Source organism: Dendropsophus ebraccatus, chromosome 13 (assembly GCF_027789765.1).
Source record: "Dendropsophus ebraccatus isolate aDenEbr1 chromosome 13, aDenEbr1.pat, whole genome shotgun sequence".
Classification (NCBI taxonomy): domain Eukaryota; kingdom Metazoa; phylum Chordata; class Amphibia; order Anura; family Hylidae; genus Dendropsophus; species Dendropsophus ebraccatus.
Window position 1 is genome coordinate 8,660,893 of NC_091466.1, and position 17,991 is coordinate 8,678,883.

General features: G+C 45.7%; 1 protein-coding gene across 4 annotated transcripts in view; it reads left to right on the forward strand.

Moving 5' to 3' along the window:
• LOC138771447 (NACHT, LRR and PYD domains-containing protein 3-like) overlaps positions 1-17,991 on the forward strand; it is a 58,992-nt gene that overhangs the window by 22,904 nt on the left and 18,097 nt on the right. For 3 of the 4 annotated variants that reach the window (XM_069951145.1, XM_069951148.1, XM_069951146.1), the window contains 3 exons: positions 8,548-8,711; positions 12,538-12,709; positions 13,952-14,017. In XM_069951145.1, coding sequence (XP_069807246.1) covers positions 8,548-8,711; positions 12,538-12,709; positions 13,952-14,017 — 402 coding nt within the window. Of the gene's footprint in view, positions 1-8,126; positions 8,169-8,547; positions 8,712-12,537; positions 12,710-13,951; positions 14,018-17,991 lie in introns of all 4 variants that reach the window. The other variant, XM_069951147.1, reaches the window with a different exon arrangement.

Consider the following 17,991-nt stretch of genomic DNA (forward strand, 5'->3'; position numbering starts at 1 on the left):
TTTGTCCCTGTACACCTTAGATTAGCAGTATTAAAGGAGATACATGCGTCTACACTGGCTGGTCACCCAGGGATAGCTGGGACTGGTTATCTCTTGTCTCGTTCTTGCTGGTGGCCTTCGTGGCAGAGGGATGTACGGGAATATGTTAAATCCTGTGACGTATGTGCCCGAGCAAAAACCCCAAGATCCCTGCCTGAAGGTCTGCTCCAGCCTCTGCCATTGCCGACTCGCCCCTGGTCCCATCTATCGATGGACTTCATAACCGATCTTCCCCCCTCAAAGGGTAAGACTGTCATCTGGGTGGTTGTAGATCGATTCGGTAAAATGTGTCATTTTATTGCTTTAAATTACAGTTGCCTCAGTCATTGAAAATTCACCCAGTATTTCATAAAAGCCTGATCAAGAAATACATTCCTCCAACAGTTACTAGTCCTCCGCCTCTTCCATTTGTAGTCCAAGGTGAACTCGAGTATGAAATAGAAAGAATTTTAGACTCAAGAAGGGTTCGCAGAACCATACAATATCTGGTACACTGGAAGGGGTACGGCCCAGAGGAGCGCACATGGGTAACTGCACGAGATCTCCATGCCCCGGATTTGATAAAAAATTTTTATGATAAGCATCCCACCAGACCTGGAGGTCCTTGTGAGGGTTCTGTTAGGACTCGGCTCGGCTTTTTCAGCCATAATGCTTCACATGTTTTTCACATACTCAGCTCTGCTGTTCTTTGTTATAGCAGAGGCCAAGGTTTCACTCCCCTGGCTGTTCAGCATAGGTGTTGGGTGTGTGCACTGATTATTGATTGACAGCTGACTTACCAGTTAGCTTTCTGTATCTGGCAGGACCTGGAGACTCATCCCCAATCAAACAGCAAAGAGTCCAACAGCACCTGGGTTAGTAGAAAATGCCTCTAGTATTGTAGAAGACGGACGCACGCCAGAGGGTCTTCAATCCCAGTTAAAGACCATAGTACATCAAGGAAGGATTGGTCCGACAGCATCCAATAGTGAAAAAGTGGTAGTAGTTTATTCAAGCAACATACACCATAGCAACGTTTCGACCCAGCAGGGTCTTTGTCAAGCCTATATTACATGTGCACTGTGCTGGTATATATGGGGAAAACCAAATGCATCACTAAGACACACCCTCTGCATCAGCTGGGTGCTAAGTGGGTGAAAACACAAATGTGGGGTGGATAAGTGACCCACTACTCCATACAAATCATATAAAACATATAGTGTATATATTCCACACTAATCATATAAAACATATAGTGTATATACATAAGATGTAAATACACATCCGTGATTAGTGACAGTGGTCATGTTTGAGGGGCATACACGGACCCACAAGGATCTATCAGGAATTATGCATGAGAAATAGAGGTATATATAGTAACAAATTAAGGAAGATCCTTACCGGGATTTCAGAAAAGCCCACCGGAGGAGGAAGTCAGGAACTGCAGCCCACAGGTGTGTGACCTGCAATCCAATCCACGTGTATGTAACGGCGCGAGAGGCGCCTGCGGTCTGCAGCCGATGACGTCACGAGGCCGCGACGCCGCCCCCGTCATCGCCATAGAAACCAAATGTACACAATAGGTTTCGCTGACAGCGCCGTGCACGCCGCCTGTCAGCGAAACACAGCCTCAGACAAGGTGGAGAGAAAGTTAGTACAGAGAGAATAGCGTACTGCAAGTCCAGAGCGGCCGTTACCCACCGGTCTGGCGTGGGTGTATGAGCTGACCAAGGTATAAGAGTGCCTTGGAGTATATAGGGGGGTACTGGGGAATCTGCCATGGGGAATGCTTAATCCCCACATCCACAAGGGGTGAGGTACTACAGTCATGGGGCGATCCAGAGACACCCTATGCTTACCAAAGGGGACACCTTAGGGAGGCATCCAACCAGGGTCGCACGGGGGTGATTGTCACTGTAGCTCACGAACAGCTTGCCACTGTAACAAACCACATGCTCAACGGACCTCAATCATACAGCAGGCAAAGGAGAGTGACAGCAGCACATCGTTCCACTGTGCTCTCCCATATAAAGTCACACATCTCTACCCCGCCATTGGATTGGCAGTACCATGTTAGGGCCTATGTGATAAGGGCCTAAAAAATTGTATAAACACCAATTCATGCTCTGAGTACGTTTATTAAGAAAGAGAACAGATAGAAACAGAAAAACCAGTCTGAAGATGCTAGTACAGTGTGGATTGTAAAAAGCACTTGAAACCTCCAGGTGGCAGTCCGGAATGGCCCAGTATAAACATGATCTGCAAAAATAAAAAGAAAAAAGTGTCAGTGATACAAAAAACAAAAATCAAAAAACAACAACATTTTTGTTTTTTGTATCACTGACACTTTTTTCTTTTTATTTTTGCAGATCATGTTTATACTGGGCCATTCCGGACTGCCACCTGGAGGTTTCAAGTGCTTTTTACAATCCACACTGTACTAGCATCTTCAGACTGGTTTTTCTGTTTCTATCTGTTCTCTTTCTTAATAAACGTACTCAGAGCATGAATTGGTGTTTATACAATTTTTTAGGCCCTTATCACATAGGCCCTAACATGGTACTGCCAATCCAATGGCGGGGTAGAGATGTGTGACTTTATATGGGAGAGCACAGTGGAACGATGTGCTGCTGTCACTCTCCTTTGCCTGCTGTATGATTGAGGTCCGTTGAGCATGTGGTTTGTTACAGTGGCAAGCTGTTCGTGAGCTACAGTGACAATCACCCCCGTGCGACCCTGGTTAGATGCCTCCCTAAGGTGTCCCCTTTGGTAAGCATAGGGTGTCTCTGGATCGCCCCATGACTGTAGTACCTCACCCCTTGTGGATGTGGGGATTAAGCATTCCCCATGGCAGATTCCCCAGTACCCCCCTATATACTCCAAGGCACTCTTATACCTTGGTCAGCTCATACACCCACGCCAGACCGGTGGGTAACGGCCGCTCTGGACTTGCAGTACGCTATTCTCTCTGTACTAACTTTCTCTCCACCTTGTCTGAGGCTGTGTTTCGCTGACAGGCGGCGTGCACGGCGCTGTCAGCGAAACCTATTGTGTACATTTGGTTTCTATGGCGATGACGGGGGCGGCGTCGCGGCCTCGTGACGTCATCGGCTGCAGACCGCCGGCGCCTCTCGCGCCGTTACATACACGTGGATTGGATTGCAGGTCACACACCTGTGGGCTGCAGTTCCTGACTTCCTCCTCCGGTGGGCTTTTCTGAAATCCCGGTAAGGATCTTCCTTAATTTGTTACTATATATACCTCTATTTCTCATGCATAATTCCTGATAGATCCTTGTGGGTCCGTGTATGCCCCTCAAACATGACCACTGTCACTAATCACGGATGTGTATTTACATCTTATGTATATACACTATATGTTTTATATGATTAGTGTGGAATATATACACTATATGTTTTATATGATTTGTATGGAGTAGTGGGTCACTTATCCACCCCACATTTGTGTTTTCACCCACTTAGCACCCAGCTGATGCAGAGGGTGTGTCTTAGTGATGCATTTGGTTTTCCCCATATATACCAGCACAGTGCACATGTAATATAGGCTTGACAAAGACCCTGCTGGGTCGAAACGTTGCTATGGTGTATGTTGCTTGAATAAACTACTACCACTTTTTCACTATTGGATGCTGTCGGACCAATCCTTCCTTCATCCCCAATCAAGTCTGGGGCTGGGACTCCAGGCTGAAAAAATATCAGACCTGTGCTCTCATTTCTTGCCTGCGATAGAACCTGGTTCCTCCTGTGTATCTTGACCTAGAATTACTCTGACTTTGTACTTCCGATACCTGACCTTTTGGCTTGGACCTCGACTATTCTTTGGATCACGATTTTGTACCTATACTGACTGGCTGTTACCGACTCGGACCTCTGACTTTCCCTTGCGTGTTTGTTAGTCTTGTCTCTGTTTTTCGTGTATGCACTTTGCCGGGTTAGGGAACGCCGCCCAGTTGTCCGCAGCTGTTTAGTGCTGTCGCGGCAAACAGGTAGGGCCAGCTGGGGTGGGTGCCAGTTCTAGGGCTGCACTCGTCTTGTTTTCCCAGACCCCCTACCTGACATCATGATAATCTTAGAACACTGTAGGAGCCCAGTCTCCCATCTCGTTTTAAATTCCGGATTGACCTCCCATGCAGGAAATGTTTGTACACGTATTCCTCTAGGTGCCATATTTTTCTTCACATACTCTTCCAAACTGCATATGTTCCACCAAATACGTGTTGCTGACTTATGCGCTTCCGTTAATTCCCTGCATATCACATCGAAATCTGAATTTGCCCCCACATGGGGCTCAGGTGTAAAAACTGTTGCTGCTTGTTGAAGCCAGACAGCCTCCCTGCATGCAAAATCCATGCTGTAAACTAATAACTGTAAACTATATCTACTCCTGTAAACAAGCGTGCCTCCACTAAAGAAAAAGGTGCATAACTGCACCAAAAAAACAACCGTTATATATATGAAGCTATTGGGTCATCCTCTGTGAGGATTTCATAGGGCACATGGGTCACTGCTTCACACTTTTCACTTACTTTGCAGTTTTTTCACAACCATGTAGGTTGGGGTCACGCACTGGGCCCCCATGTTGGTCTCTTTTTCACGATAACATATCCTGCTAGTTACATACATAGTATATCCTGCAAGATATACATATAGTGCCAGGTTTTTCCAATCCTGGACTAACCTTAGCCGCCTCCAGGTAACACTTTAGGGTCATAGTTATCGACTTATCTTTTGAGGTTAGCAACACCCACCTATACTGTCTCTTCGTTTTCATCATGTTAATAACCCCTACTCCCCCCCCTTTTTTATCTTTCCTTGAAGGTTAGTTACATCCATACGTGTCGCCTTATGCGTCTGATCCCTACTACCCTTGTATACGAATCACAGGAGGATACCTCTGCGAGGATGCGTGAAAATCAAAGTCAAGCCAGAAGGGAAAGGAAAAAGAGAAACTATCTGGATAACAGATAAAATAACATCTAATCCTTGGTCGGAGAAGATACAGACTAGATTTTAACAAATGTTTGGACAGTATTTGGATTGTGGTTGGACTGTATGGGATCTTCCCATCCTGGTCACGGTACATTCGCACCTTATTGACCGACATATTGGTTCTTAATTTTTTTTAATTTTATTTTTCATTTATATGTGTATGCATATGTGTATGTGTGTATGTATGTATATACATATATATATGCATATTGTGTGTATGTGCATATGTATATATGAATTTTTTTTTTTTTTTTTTACTCACTATTGTTCATACACGTGCAGGAGAATATATTATTTTCATATCTCTTAACCTTGCGTTGCACTTAAATACTTGGGTCACATATTATACTTGATTTACTTTCCCCTGATATTTATGTGCCGATCACAATTGTCACGTATGGTTTCCAGGATAGGAGCCAAGTTCACACTTATTTTGTTTTCACTAGGGCATATCTTTATGGGCATTTAGGTTTAGCACTCTGAACACTCTCTTTACATGGCATGGAGGAGTGGTTGTCCTCAGACATATGCATACCCCGAGCGCTTCTGCTCTGTTTTTGCATATTCAGTCTTCCATGTCTTGGTTCACTTTTACTACATTTGTATACTACTTCACCTTATATGTTGGATAAGTAATAGGTCCCCATTGTCCAGGACATTTGTCCATGATGATTCTTGCCATTTTTCACCGTGTTATACGCATTGAGGTTCCATATCATAGTAATAGACCACATCCTAAAGTGTTGATGCGGTATTATAGCTACACAACGCACTCTATCACATCATATGTGGCATTGTAGTGACATGCCACATGGGATGCTCTAGCAATAAATTGCACTTGACTACATCAGATGTAACATCATTACATTATGCGGCATCGATTGGCACCATATGTGATATTGCAGTATTTCGGCTACGCTATATGTGACCCAGTAATCCGCCACATCTGATTACGCCATGCGTGACATAGTGACCCAGTAGTTCGCCGCATCTAATCATGCGGTGTGTCGATATAGTTACCCAGTAATTCTTCGCATTTAATTATGTTGTGTGTGTGTGTGTGTGATATAGCGAGTCAGTAATCCTCCGTATCTCATTATGCCAGGGGACTATACATTGAATTATGATCAGTACTATAGCAACATAACAATATGACGTAGCTAATCATTCTGGACGGGGGATGATCCGTAATCTTGTCTCCGCCCTATATATGTTTCTATTGAATATGAACGGCGTCACGATCTTATTTGTTTCTTATTTAGATATACTTTACTATTACGCCGCTGCGCATGAACCAGATTGTTTATTAATATCGCCGATGATGCTTTATATACAGATATTCATCATAGCTATTGCGCATGCGTTAGATCATTTATATATACTGCCGACGCCAGTCAGCAACTGTCTACCTATTCACTCTTTGAATATACTATTTGTATTATCCGCACTATTTGAATGATACTGATGGCCATTTCATGTTGGCCTGTATAAGTATATCACCTCTAGCGGCATTGATGGCCATAACGTATCTTGGTCTGTACTGAGAGGTTTGCTTCACACACATATGGACAGTTATCAGTTTACAGCTCGATTACGATTCAGGGTCCCTATATAGTGTCACACTGACTGAGATCGGCAGTCATTGTACTGCTGTCTGGGTGAGATTCCTCTCTATATACATATATGGTATTTGCCATACTCTTGTAGTCTGGTTACTTTTACCTTCAGTGACAATGTCTTCCAAAGTTAATGCATATGCGTGACTGCTCCAAAATGGCGCCGACTTCTCTATACATGTGTAGGGGTTGCCATATTCTTGTAGTCTGGTTACTTTTACCTCTAGTGACTGTGTCCTTCAATGCTACCAAACATGGGTGACTGCTCCAAGATGGCGCCGACTTCTCTATACATGTATGGTGACTGCCATATTCATGTCTGGTTACCCTTTACCTCTAGTGACAATGTCTTCCAATGCTACTGCACATGCGTGACTACTCCAAAATGGCATCGGCTTCTCTATACATGCGTGACTACTCCAAAATGGCATCAGCTTCTCTATACATGCGTGACTACTCCAAAATGGCGCCGGCTTCTCTATACATGTGTAGGGGTTGCCATATTCTTGTAGTCTGGTTACTTTTACCTCTAGTGACAATGTCTTTCAATGCTACTAAACATGTGTGGCTACTCCAAGATGGCGCCGACTTCTCTATATATGTATAGTGACTGCCATATTCATGTCTGGTTACCTTTACCTCTAGTGACAATGTCTTCCAATGCTACTGCACATGCGTGACTACTCCTAAATGGCGTCGGCTTCTCTATACATGTGTAGGGGTTGTCATATTCTTGTAGTCTGGTTACCTTTACCTCTAGTGACAATGTCTTCCAATGCTACTGCACATGTGTGACTACTCCAAAATGATGCCGGCTTCTCAGTCGCCCTTATACTCATATATGCGGCTGCCATATTCTTGAAGCCCATACACTTCTGCCTCTAGTGGCAGCTTCTTGATGCTACTGCAGATGTGCAGCTCTTCCGATATGGCGCCGGACATGTTTGAGATGTTTGATTCTCCTGCACATGGTATGATATATATTTTTTTCATCTAATCTGTAATTGCTTTCACATGTTGTATAGGTATATATACTATGCCCCTCACTCTACTGCCCACATCCCTGAGGAAGCCGCTAGATGGCGAAACGCGTGGGGTGATTCCTTATCCCATCTGGCTCTCATTCTGTTGGACTGCATATGGTGATCTTTTCCAATTTCCTTTTTTTCCCCCTATGCTCCATTATTTGTGGTTATATTTTGTTTTACCGGGTCTCTGTCTAGGTAGAGATGTTGGATTTTTGTTATTGTACATACAGTCCAGAGTCAGAGTGGTGCATTAGTCCCGGCTGGATCGCCAGCACGACTTATGGTGACATTTTAGTGTTTATAATGTAGAGCAGGATTTGGGGTGTTGTCTCCCTCATTTTACTACTCCTGTACATTCATATATTTATGTGGTACTTTGTATCTATGTCAGTGTTATAATAAAGATTTTTGTGATGTGCTAACATTTTTTGTGCATATGCTTTTTTTCTTTTGAGAGGACATGGTACAACTCAGGATACGTTGAGTTTAGGGATAAGGTAAGAAGGAATATTTATATAGCTGTTATTCTTTGTGTACGAAAGGAATTTTTTACGCAATATGTAGTGGTGAGCGGACTTAAAAGAAGCTGTCCGGCATTTGATTCCTGGCATCTTAAGAAGTTGAATGCCATCCTAGGGAGTCCTGGAATCTCAGAACCCTAAGGAGTCTTGGCCTAAGGATGTTTTCATGTTTTCCTGGCAGCCCAAGGGTGGCACTCAACTTTTCCAGACGCCGGGAATCGAAGGTGGAACATTTAGGTTCGGAGAAGTTGCCTAACCACGACAGTTTTCTCAAGTCCGCTCAACACTAACAAGATGCTGTTAGTCTCCTGCATGTTCTAGAAGACGTCATTCTTGGGTCTCTTTCATTTTCTAGATGGCGAACAGCAGCAATTCCACCAGCAACTTTGTCAGTATGAAGATCACGTCCTCAGGATGACATATCTATATTTCCAAGACGATCTGCAGCACATTTTAGAGACCTTTAATCCTCACACCATTTTGACTGAGCTGAATTCCCAAAATGTCTCTGATATTGAGGTGAGAGGTGACCTGCGGGTGTTATGGACAGTGAATGATAAAAGACAGAACTTAAAGGGACTCTGCCACCTCAAAAACACCTGGCAAACTTAAGTTATCAGTAAATTATAGATCAGTAGAGAATAGAATGCTGATTATACATCTGCAATTTTTATCTATGTTCTTGCATTTCCTTTTCCTATAAGCCACAAATGAAGGAGTCTAAGTAGTCCTCTCCGTGATATTCATGAGCTCAGTAGTCCTCTCCGTGATATTCATGTGCTCAGTAGTCCTCTCCATGATATTCATGTGCTCAGTAGTCCTCTCCGTGATATTCATGTGCTCAGTAGTCCTCTCCGTGATATTCATGTGCTCAGTAGTCCTCTCCGTGATATTCATGTGCTCAGTAGTCCTCTCCGTGATATTCATGTGCTCAGTAGTCCTCTCCGTGATATTCATGTGCTCAGTCGTCCTCTCAGTGATATTCATGAGCTCAGTAGTCCTCTCCGTGATATTCATGAGCTCAGTAGTCCTCTCAGTGATATTCATGTGCTCAGTAGTCCTCTCAGTGATATTCATGTGCTCAGTAGTCCTCTCCGTGATATTCATGTGCTCAGTCGTCCTCTCAGTGATATTCATGTGCTCAGTAGTCCTCTCCGTGATATTCATGTGCTCAGTCGTCCTCTCAGTGATATTCTTGAGCTCAGTAGTCCTCTCAGTGATATTCATGAGCTCAGTAGTCCTCTCCGTGATATTCATGTGCTCAGTAGTCCTCTCCGTGATATTCATGTGCTTAGTCGTCCTCTTCATGAAATTCTTGAGCTCAGTTGTCCTCTCCATGATATTCTTGAGGTCAGTAGTCCTCTCAGTGATATTCTTGAGCTCAGTAGTCCTCTCAGTGATATTCTTGAGCTCAGTAGTCCTCTCCATGATATTCTTGAGGTCAGTAGTCCTCTCAGTGATATTCTTGAGCTCAGTAGTCCTCTCAGTGATATTCTTGAGCTCAGTAGTCCTCTCCATGATATTCTTGAGCTCAGTCGTCCTCTCCATGATATTTTTGAGCTCAGTAGTCCTCTCCATGATATTTTTGAGCTCAGTAGTCCTCTCCATGATATTTTTGAGCTCAGTAGTCCTCTCCATGATATTTTTGAGCTCAGTAGTCCTCAGTGATATTCATGTGCTCAGTAGTGCTCTACATGATATTCATCAGCTCAGTCGTCCTCTCCATGATATTCTTGAGCTGTTGTCCTCTCCATGATATTCTAAAGCTAAGTAGTCTTCTCCATGATATTCATGAGCTCAGTAGTCTTCTCCATGATATTCATGTGCTCAGTAGTCCTCTCAGTGATATTCATGTGCTCAGTAGTCCTCTCAGTGATATTCTTGAGCTCAGTAGTCCTCTCCATGATATTCTAAAGCTAAGTAGTCTTCTCCATGATATTCATGAGCTCAGTAGTCCTCTCCATGATATTCATGAGCTCAGTAGTCCTCTCCGTGATATTCATGAGCTCAGTAGTCCTCTCCATGATATTCATGAGCTCAGTAGTCCTCTCCATGATATTCATGAGCTCAGTAGTCCTCTCTATGCATCAACATGTCCAGTTTGTGAAATACAAAGGAGCAGAAAGCTACACATTACAGATTTGGAATCAGCATATTTTATCCTACTTACAGGTGACTTTAGTTTAGGGTTTTGAGGAGTGTGGGTTGGAGATGACAGAGCCCCTTTAAGTTTACAGACGGTTGATATCAGCTAGTTGGTATGGCAAACATTGGAAACTCTTTGGCACCCTCAAACTCTTCATATAGATAATACTAATACCAAAACCTCCATATTGGCAAAGGGGTGGAGTAAGGTGGAGGAAAAAGAAGCATGTTCCAGTGTATCATATTACTCATAGGCAAAGGTGGTAGTGATGTGTACTAGGATGGAATACAGCTGGTCCACACACTCGATGGGAAATATCAAAGCAAAATCTTACCTCTGCTTCCTATGGGGCCATAAATAACACTGACAAAGTGTACCTGTCGTTATAAAAAAAACTTTTGACATGTTGTAGAGTTGTTTTTAGAGACAAGTCAAAAGTTTTGGTCGGTTCTGGTCTTCAGACCTGTAACATTCAGGAGAGTGAGGAGAAGACAGCACTCCGGACTTATAATGGGCTCCTATGGAGCCTGACCAGGGGCGTAGCTAGGATTCATGGGGCCCCATAGCAAAAAACTGTATGGGGCCCCATGAATCCTGTACGCTCCCCTACCCCCCCCCCTCGCCAAACACAGACAATGACGCACATATACACACACAGAGGCACCATTAACATATATACAGATACGCCACTGACATACACACATATATACGCTGTAATGTGATTACAATAGTGCTGATGTATACACCATGAATAGACTGTATACAGGGGAATCATCTCAGTGTAATAAGAAATACTCAACCAGAAATAAAAGAAAATGCAGCAGATAATTAATTTATTAGAGCCCAGCATTAATAGAAGCTGCTGCAGAACATCTTTGGGAGCAAACCTGTCAATCACTTGAGACACTGCTGATATACACAAACACACACATATACACCAGTGCTACAGACATTGCTGACACACACACACACATATATAGCCACAGATACATACACATACTGACATATAAATATATACACAGATACATATATACACACACTGACATATACATATATACACTCACTGAGACACATACACAGCACTTACAGCTCCCAGGCTTCCCCCCTCCTCCTACTGTAGTCCGGGCTGATCTTCACATAGAAGTATTTAGGACCTTTGGGTCATGTGACCCAAAGGTCCTTTACTCCTCTCCTGTGCCGTGCAGGACCTGGCAGGTCCTGCTCCTCTGTTCAGCCCGCTAACCCGGCACTACAGTGAGGGGGCTGAAGAGTGCAGTGGGGGTCCCTTTTCCTCTCTGGACCCCTGGGGGTACAGTGGTCGGTACCTAGCATGAAGGCAGGGCAGGCTTCCTCGGGCCCCCTTCCTGCAGGGGCCCCATAGCAGTCGCCTTCCCTGCCTTCATGGTAGCTACGCCACTGAGCCTGACTCTTCTTTTTAACGCAGAGCGGGGAGAGGATGCGGTGCAGCTGTGGTCTTCTCCCCGCTCTATCTTCCGATCGATATGGGTCTGAGCACTGAGACCTGGACCGATCAAACCTCTTGACATGTCTCTATGACGTCTCTATGATATCTCAAAAGTTTTTTTTTATAATGACAGTGACACTTTAAATGTGGATTGAACACAATGTACACAAGAGATCCTGTAGGACCAACAACACCTTACCTGTGCAGCACGTTAATACGTACATCAATACACTATTTATTATAATCATTTGTAAAACAGTCAAACTAAATTAACCCCCTGGGCCCCTGCAAATCTCAAGGCATGATATACAGTATATATAGCAACTAAGAAAAGCATTCGGCACTCACCACCATTGCGCTCAATTATAATTTATTCCATGAAGAAGGACAGCCAGCCCCAAGCAGCTGTCGAAACATCTGTCTACCTGTGTCGCTGAGGGGACAAAGCCAATGCCCACAGTCGGGACACTCAGCACATGTGTCGATTTCCCGGTCTACAGCAGCTGCGCACACAGCCTGTAATATCACAGACGCATGCGCGAACTGTCAGGACGGTGCGCACAGCCCTTGACAACATCGGTTTATGCGCAAACATGTGAGTTTGCGGTGCTGACAGATTCCCTTTAATGGGACACTGGCTTTCTACTCTATTCTAGTTATCAGAGGGGAATACCACTCTAAGTATCTTTGTATAATAACCCTTTTTTTTCTTTGTGACCTTTCTTGTGTTCTAGAAATATCAGAATCTAGAGAATGATAGGAAAACATTTTCCCGGATCATCCTACAAGACATATTTACCAGGGGAAGAAAAGCTGTGATAGCGCTGTGGCTCACTATTAATGAATTATGGAAGTATAAAAAATCTAGCAGCTTGTATGCTGTACTGAATGAGCTGCGTCACACAGGTAACACTGCGCATGACATGCGTATACTCACAGACAGAAAATGTATTCACATTGTAGCTAGGCCTGGACTGACCCTATTCCCTACCTCTTCTTGAGGGCGCCCTAGTTACCTGGGCTCACAAGGATAAATGATAAAGCCCCACTGACTCCTTCCACAGGCCATTTTGTGACTAAAGAGACGCACTATAGTTGCCTTGGGTAAACAAGCGCCAATCTCATAGGCTAGCTCTTATTAAGTGTCAGAAGGGCTGCATGAATGATGACTGGATCAGTTGTGCAGCCTTTACTGCAATCAGCCGTCAGCTTCACATCTGCATTACAAGGGGAGGTGTGCAGCTGACAGCCAAAAAGACTTGATTAGATGATGAATTAGCATTTGGTTGTTTGTGGACTGATACATGGCCCAGTTATAAATAGTTCAGCCAATAAGTACCCCATGTAATAGGGCTACTACTACCATTTATTACCCATGGTGGACAGGGCTGGGTAACAAGAATTAAGGCTGAAATGACGCAACAGAGTTAGTCGAATTGTTAAAGTGTCAATGTTATTTTAAAAACTTTTTGACATGTCATAGATGTGCCTGTAGGCGCTTATCTGTTTTACTGCGGCTTGTGAAAAGCCCCCTATTTTACTTACATTTCCTCGCTCCCCCAAAGTCTGTCTTCTCCGACCTCTTTTTTTCGGTGATAGTCCACTCAGCCAATCACTTGCTATAGCGCTATCCTGTCTCAGTCTGTAATTAACTGAACGGGCTGAAGACTCAGAAGCGCGGAGGAGGACACAGGGGGAGCGTGGACAGGTGAGGAAACCCTTGTTTTTGTTTGTTTTTTATGTGCGGCCTCCATGTTGCCGAACTTGCTCCGAACTTTGGAAAAAATATGGTTCACTACCGAATCAAACTTTTTGCAAAGTTTGAAACGAACCTGGGTTCGGCAGGCTCGGATCGCTCATCAGTTTTTGTTTTAGATAATTCTGATAAATTTGCCTAAAGGTCACAGTAACACATACAGTCGATGTGGCAGATATCGATGTAACTAAATGGTTGAACACAGCATCAGATTTACTGCAAATTATGGACAGATGAACGGACCCTTAGGCTATAGTCACACATAGTATGAGACCGGCCGTTCCGTGACCCGGCTGGGTCACGGAGCGGCCGGTCTCAGAAAAGTTTAGGTAACCATGCATTTACTTGGTCCTTATAAGACAGACTTATTGATATCTATTGTTTCTTATTAGGTAACACTCTGGTTGAACAAATCACACTTGATAAAGAAGGGCATGAGCTTTCCCCAGACCTCAAAGGTAGGTCTAAAGAATAAGTACTTATAAGCCATGTTGTGGGGGGCACAGAGGTTATCCATGCTATGGGGGGGGGTACAGAGGTTAGCCATGCTGTGGGGGGCACAGAGGTTATCCATGCTATGGGGGGGGGTACAGAGGTTAGCCATGCTGTGGGGGGCACAGAGGTTATCCATGCTATGGGGGGGGGTACAGAGGTTAGCCATGCTGTGGGGGGCACAGAGGTTATCCATGCTATGGGGGGAGGTACAGAGGACAGCCATGTTGTGGGGGGCACAGAGGTTAGCCATGTTGTGGGGGGCACAGAGGTTAGCCATGTTGTGGGGGGCACAGAGGTTAGCCATGTTGTGGGGGGCACAGAGGTTAGCCATGTTGTGGGGGGCACAGAGGTTAGCCTTATTGTGGGGGGCACAGAGGTTAGCCTTATTGTGGGGGGCACAGAGGTTAGCCTTATTGTGGGGGGCACAGAGGTTATCCATGCTGTGGGGGGCACAGAGGTTAGCCATGCTATGGGGGGAGGTACAGAGGACAGCCATGTTGTGGGGGGCACAGAGGTTGGCCTTGCTGTGGAGGGCACAGAGGTTATCCATGCTATGGGGGTACAGAGGTTAGCCATGCTGTGGGGGCACAGAGGTTATCCATGCTATGGGGGGAGGTACAGAGGACAGCCATGTTGTGGGGGGCACAGAGGTTAGCCATGTTGTGGGGGGCACAGAGGTTAGCCATGTTGTGGGGGGCACAGAGGTTAGCCATGTTGTGGGGGGCACAGAGGTTAGCCTTATTGTGGGGGGCACAGAGGTTAGCCTTATTGTGGGGGGCACAGAGGTTAGCCTTATTGTGGGGGGCACAGAGGTTAGCCTTATTGTGGGGGGCACAGAGGTTATCCATGTTGTGGGGGGCACAGAGGTTATCCATGCTGTGGGGGGCACAGAGGTTATCCATGCTATGGGGGGGGGGTACAGAGGTTAGCCATGCTGTGGGGGGCACAGAGGTTAGCCATGCTATGGGGGGGTACAGAGGACAGCCATGTTGTGGGGGGCACAGAGGTTAGCCATGTTGTGGGGGGCACAGAGGTTAGCCATGCTATGGGGGGGTACAGAGGACAGCCATGTTGTGGGGGGCACAGAGGTTAGCCATGTTGTGGGGGGCACAGAGGTTAGCCATGTTGTGGGGGGCACAGAGGTTAGCCTTATTGTGGGGGGCACAGAGGTTAGCCTTATTGTGGGGTGCACAGAGGTTATCCATGTTGTTGGGGGCACAGAGGTTAGCCATGCTGTGGGGGGCACAGAGGTTAGCCATGTTGTGGGGGGCACAGAGGTTAGCCATGCTGTTGAGGGCTTAGAGGTTAGCCATGCTGTTGACGGCATAGAGGTTAGCCATGCTGTTGAGGGCACAGAGGTTAGCCATGCTGTTGGGGGCACAGAGGTTAGTCATTTTGTGGGGGGCACAGAGGTTAGCCATGTTGTAGGGGGCACAGAGGTTAGCCATGTTGTGGGGGGCACAGAGGTTAGCCATGTTGTGGGGGGCACAGAGGTTAGCCATGTTGTGGGGGGCACAGAGGTTAGCCATGTTGTGGGGGCACAGATGTTAGCCATGTTATGGGTGGCACAGATGTTAGCCATGTTATGGGGGGCAGAGAGGTTAGCCATGTTATGGGTGGCACAGATGTTATCCATGCTGTGGGGGGCACAGAGGTTATCCATGCTGTGGGGGGCACAGAGGTTAGCCATGTTGTGGGGGGGCACAGAGGTTAGCCATGTTGTGGGGGGGGCACAGAGGTTAGCCATGTTGTGGGGGGGCACAGAGGTTAGCCATGTTGTGGGGGGCATAGAGGTTAGCCATTCTGTGGGTGGCACAGAGGTCAGCCGTGTTGTGGGTGGCACAGAGGTTAGCCATGTTATGGGGGGGCACAGATGTTATCCATGCTGTGGGGGGCACAGAGGTTATCCATGCTGTGGGGGGTACAGAGGTTATCCATGCTATGGGGGGGTACAGAGGACAGCCATGTTGTTGAGGGAACAGAGGTTAGCTATGCTGTGAGGGGCACAGAGGTTAACACCTAGTAGCAAACTTTAGTACTGCTTTCATCACCATAATAACACAATAAGTACAGACTTTTGCGAAGGGTGTATACAACTGCAACACCCCTAGTGGGACACCACATATGCAATCCAGGACTGCAACTCTTAACATGTACATGTGTGCTGGGGTTTCTAGTCCTACAACAGATAAAAGAATAAAAGATTCAAAAGACTAGTTTATTTGATAATATAAGTAATTGGCAGACATTGAGCCACTGTGCTGCTCAACAGGCACTTGTAGGAAAACAGACATTTCCTGCCTATAAGTAGAGTGGGCGGAGCTATATTCAGAGAGGAGGGGGTGGAGCTATATTCAGAGAGGAGGGGGTGGAGCTAAAGGTTTGTAGCGCTGTGATGTCACTGCTGACCCCTGTGATCTGGAAGTTCTTCATGTAAACAAACACAAAGCCTGAGCTGTGAGCGTTATCTATTGTCTCCTTTATCATTTGGTGTCACCTTTCGGTGTAATGCCATAGAAATCACTTACAGTTGTTGGATAGATTTGTATGGGCCATTGGGCAAAAGAGCCTCAGTGCTTTTGTGGAGCAAGTTTCCCTACAGATGGCCCCTCTGCATTGTGCCCCTTATAGATGGGCCTCCCTCTTTAGTCCGCCGTATAGACATCCCCCCTCTGTTTACACTCCCTTAGAGATTGCCCCCCTCTATATAGCCCACTTATAGATGGCCCCCAGAGTAGTCCCCCTTATAGATGCCCCCCTCTGTGTTGTCCCTCTTTTTGAAGCCCCCACTCTGTATAGTCCCCCTTAGATGGTCCCCTCTGTGTAGCCCCCCTTATAGATGCCTCCTCTGTGTATTGGCCCTTTATATATGGCCCCCCCTCTGTGTAGTGCCCCTTATAGATTCCCCCCCCATGTGTAGCCCCCTTTGATATGGCCCCTTCTGTTAAGTCTTCTTTCTAGATGGCCCCCTTCTCTGTAGTGCCCCTCATATATATGCCCCCCTCCCGTGCTGTCTACCTTATTAATGGCCCCCTTTGTGTTATCCCCCTTATTTATGGTTCCCTTTGTGTTGTGTCCCTTACAGATGGCCCCCTCTTGTGTAGTCGCCCCTTACAGACCTGCCTCATGTGTAAACCAGATTTTTTTTTTTAAAACTCACTTAACAATTTGCTCCCCCATTGCTGAAGCTCTCCTGTCACAGCTGTCCAGAATTCTCCTGGGATGGCCCTGGGCGGCCCGTAGAGGCGCCGCGGGCCCCAGCTCTTGCCTGAGTAAGCTGGGTGCTGACGACGGAGCTACTTGACAGTAGGTATGAGGTGTCTGTGCTGATATTCGATGCTGTGGCTTATGGTCAGACATCTCCTTGTTTAAATGGTCTTGTCTTTTCAAAGGATATTTCAATGTGCAAACATCCAATGATAGTTATGCAAATTAAGTATTTTGAGTTCTTAATCTTTTGTTGAACTGGTTGAATGACAAATTATGGTGGCCATGTGATATTAATAACTGTGGGATGAAAAATTTAAAGAACAGCTATCTCACCTAGCCTCCCTATACACATTAATGGTTGCAATGGCTGAATATATGTACTGTATGCCCCTTGGTGTGTCCATTGGCCTTGCTCTGCCGCTATCTTGTCCTGTCTGTCCTTCTGCTGTGGTTCCTGTGCAGTCAATGGCAGTGCTTGCTCTTTGGCATCCTCTCTTCTCCTGGTCTGTGCTCCAAGTTTCTAGCCACTGCAGTTCCTCCACTTACCTTTAGGGAGTGTGTGCCTGTCTTTTCAGCTTTAAAGGGCCAGTGTGTTCACTTGTGTAGACCTCCAACACTTATTTAACACTGCTCTGCCCATTTCTTCTTCCCTGAGTGTTGTTGGTTCCTTGTGCTCCTAAGCAAAGATATTGTTCCAGTAGCTGTGTTCTGTGTATCCTGACACATG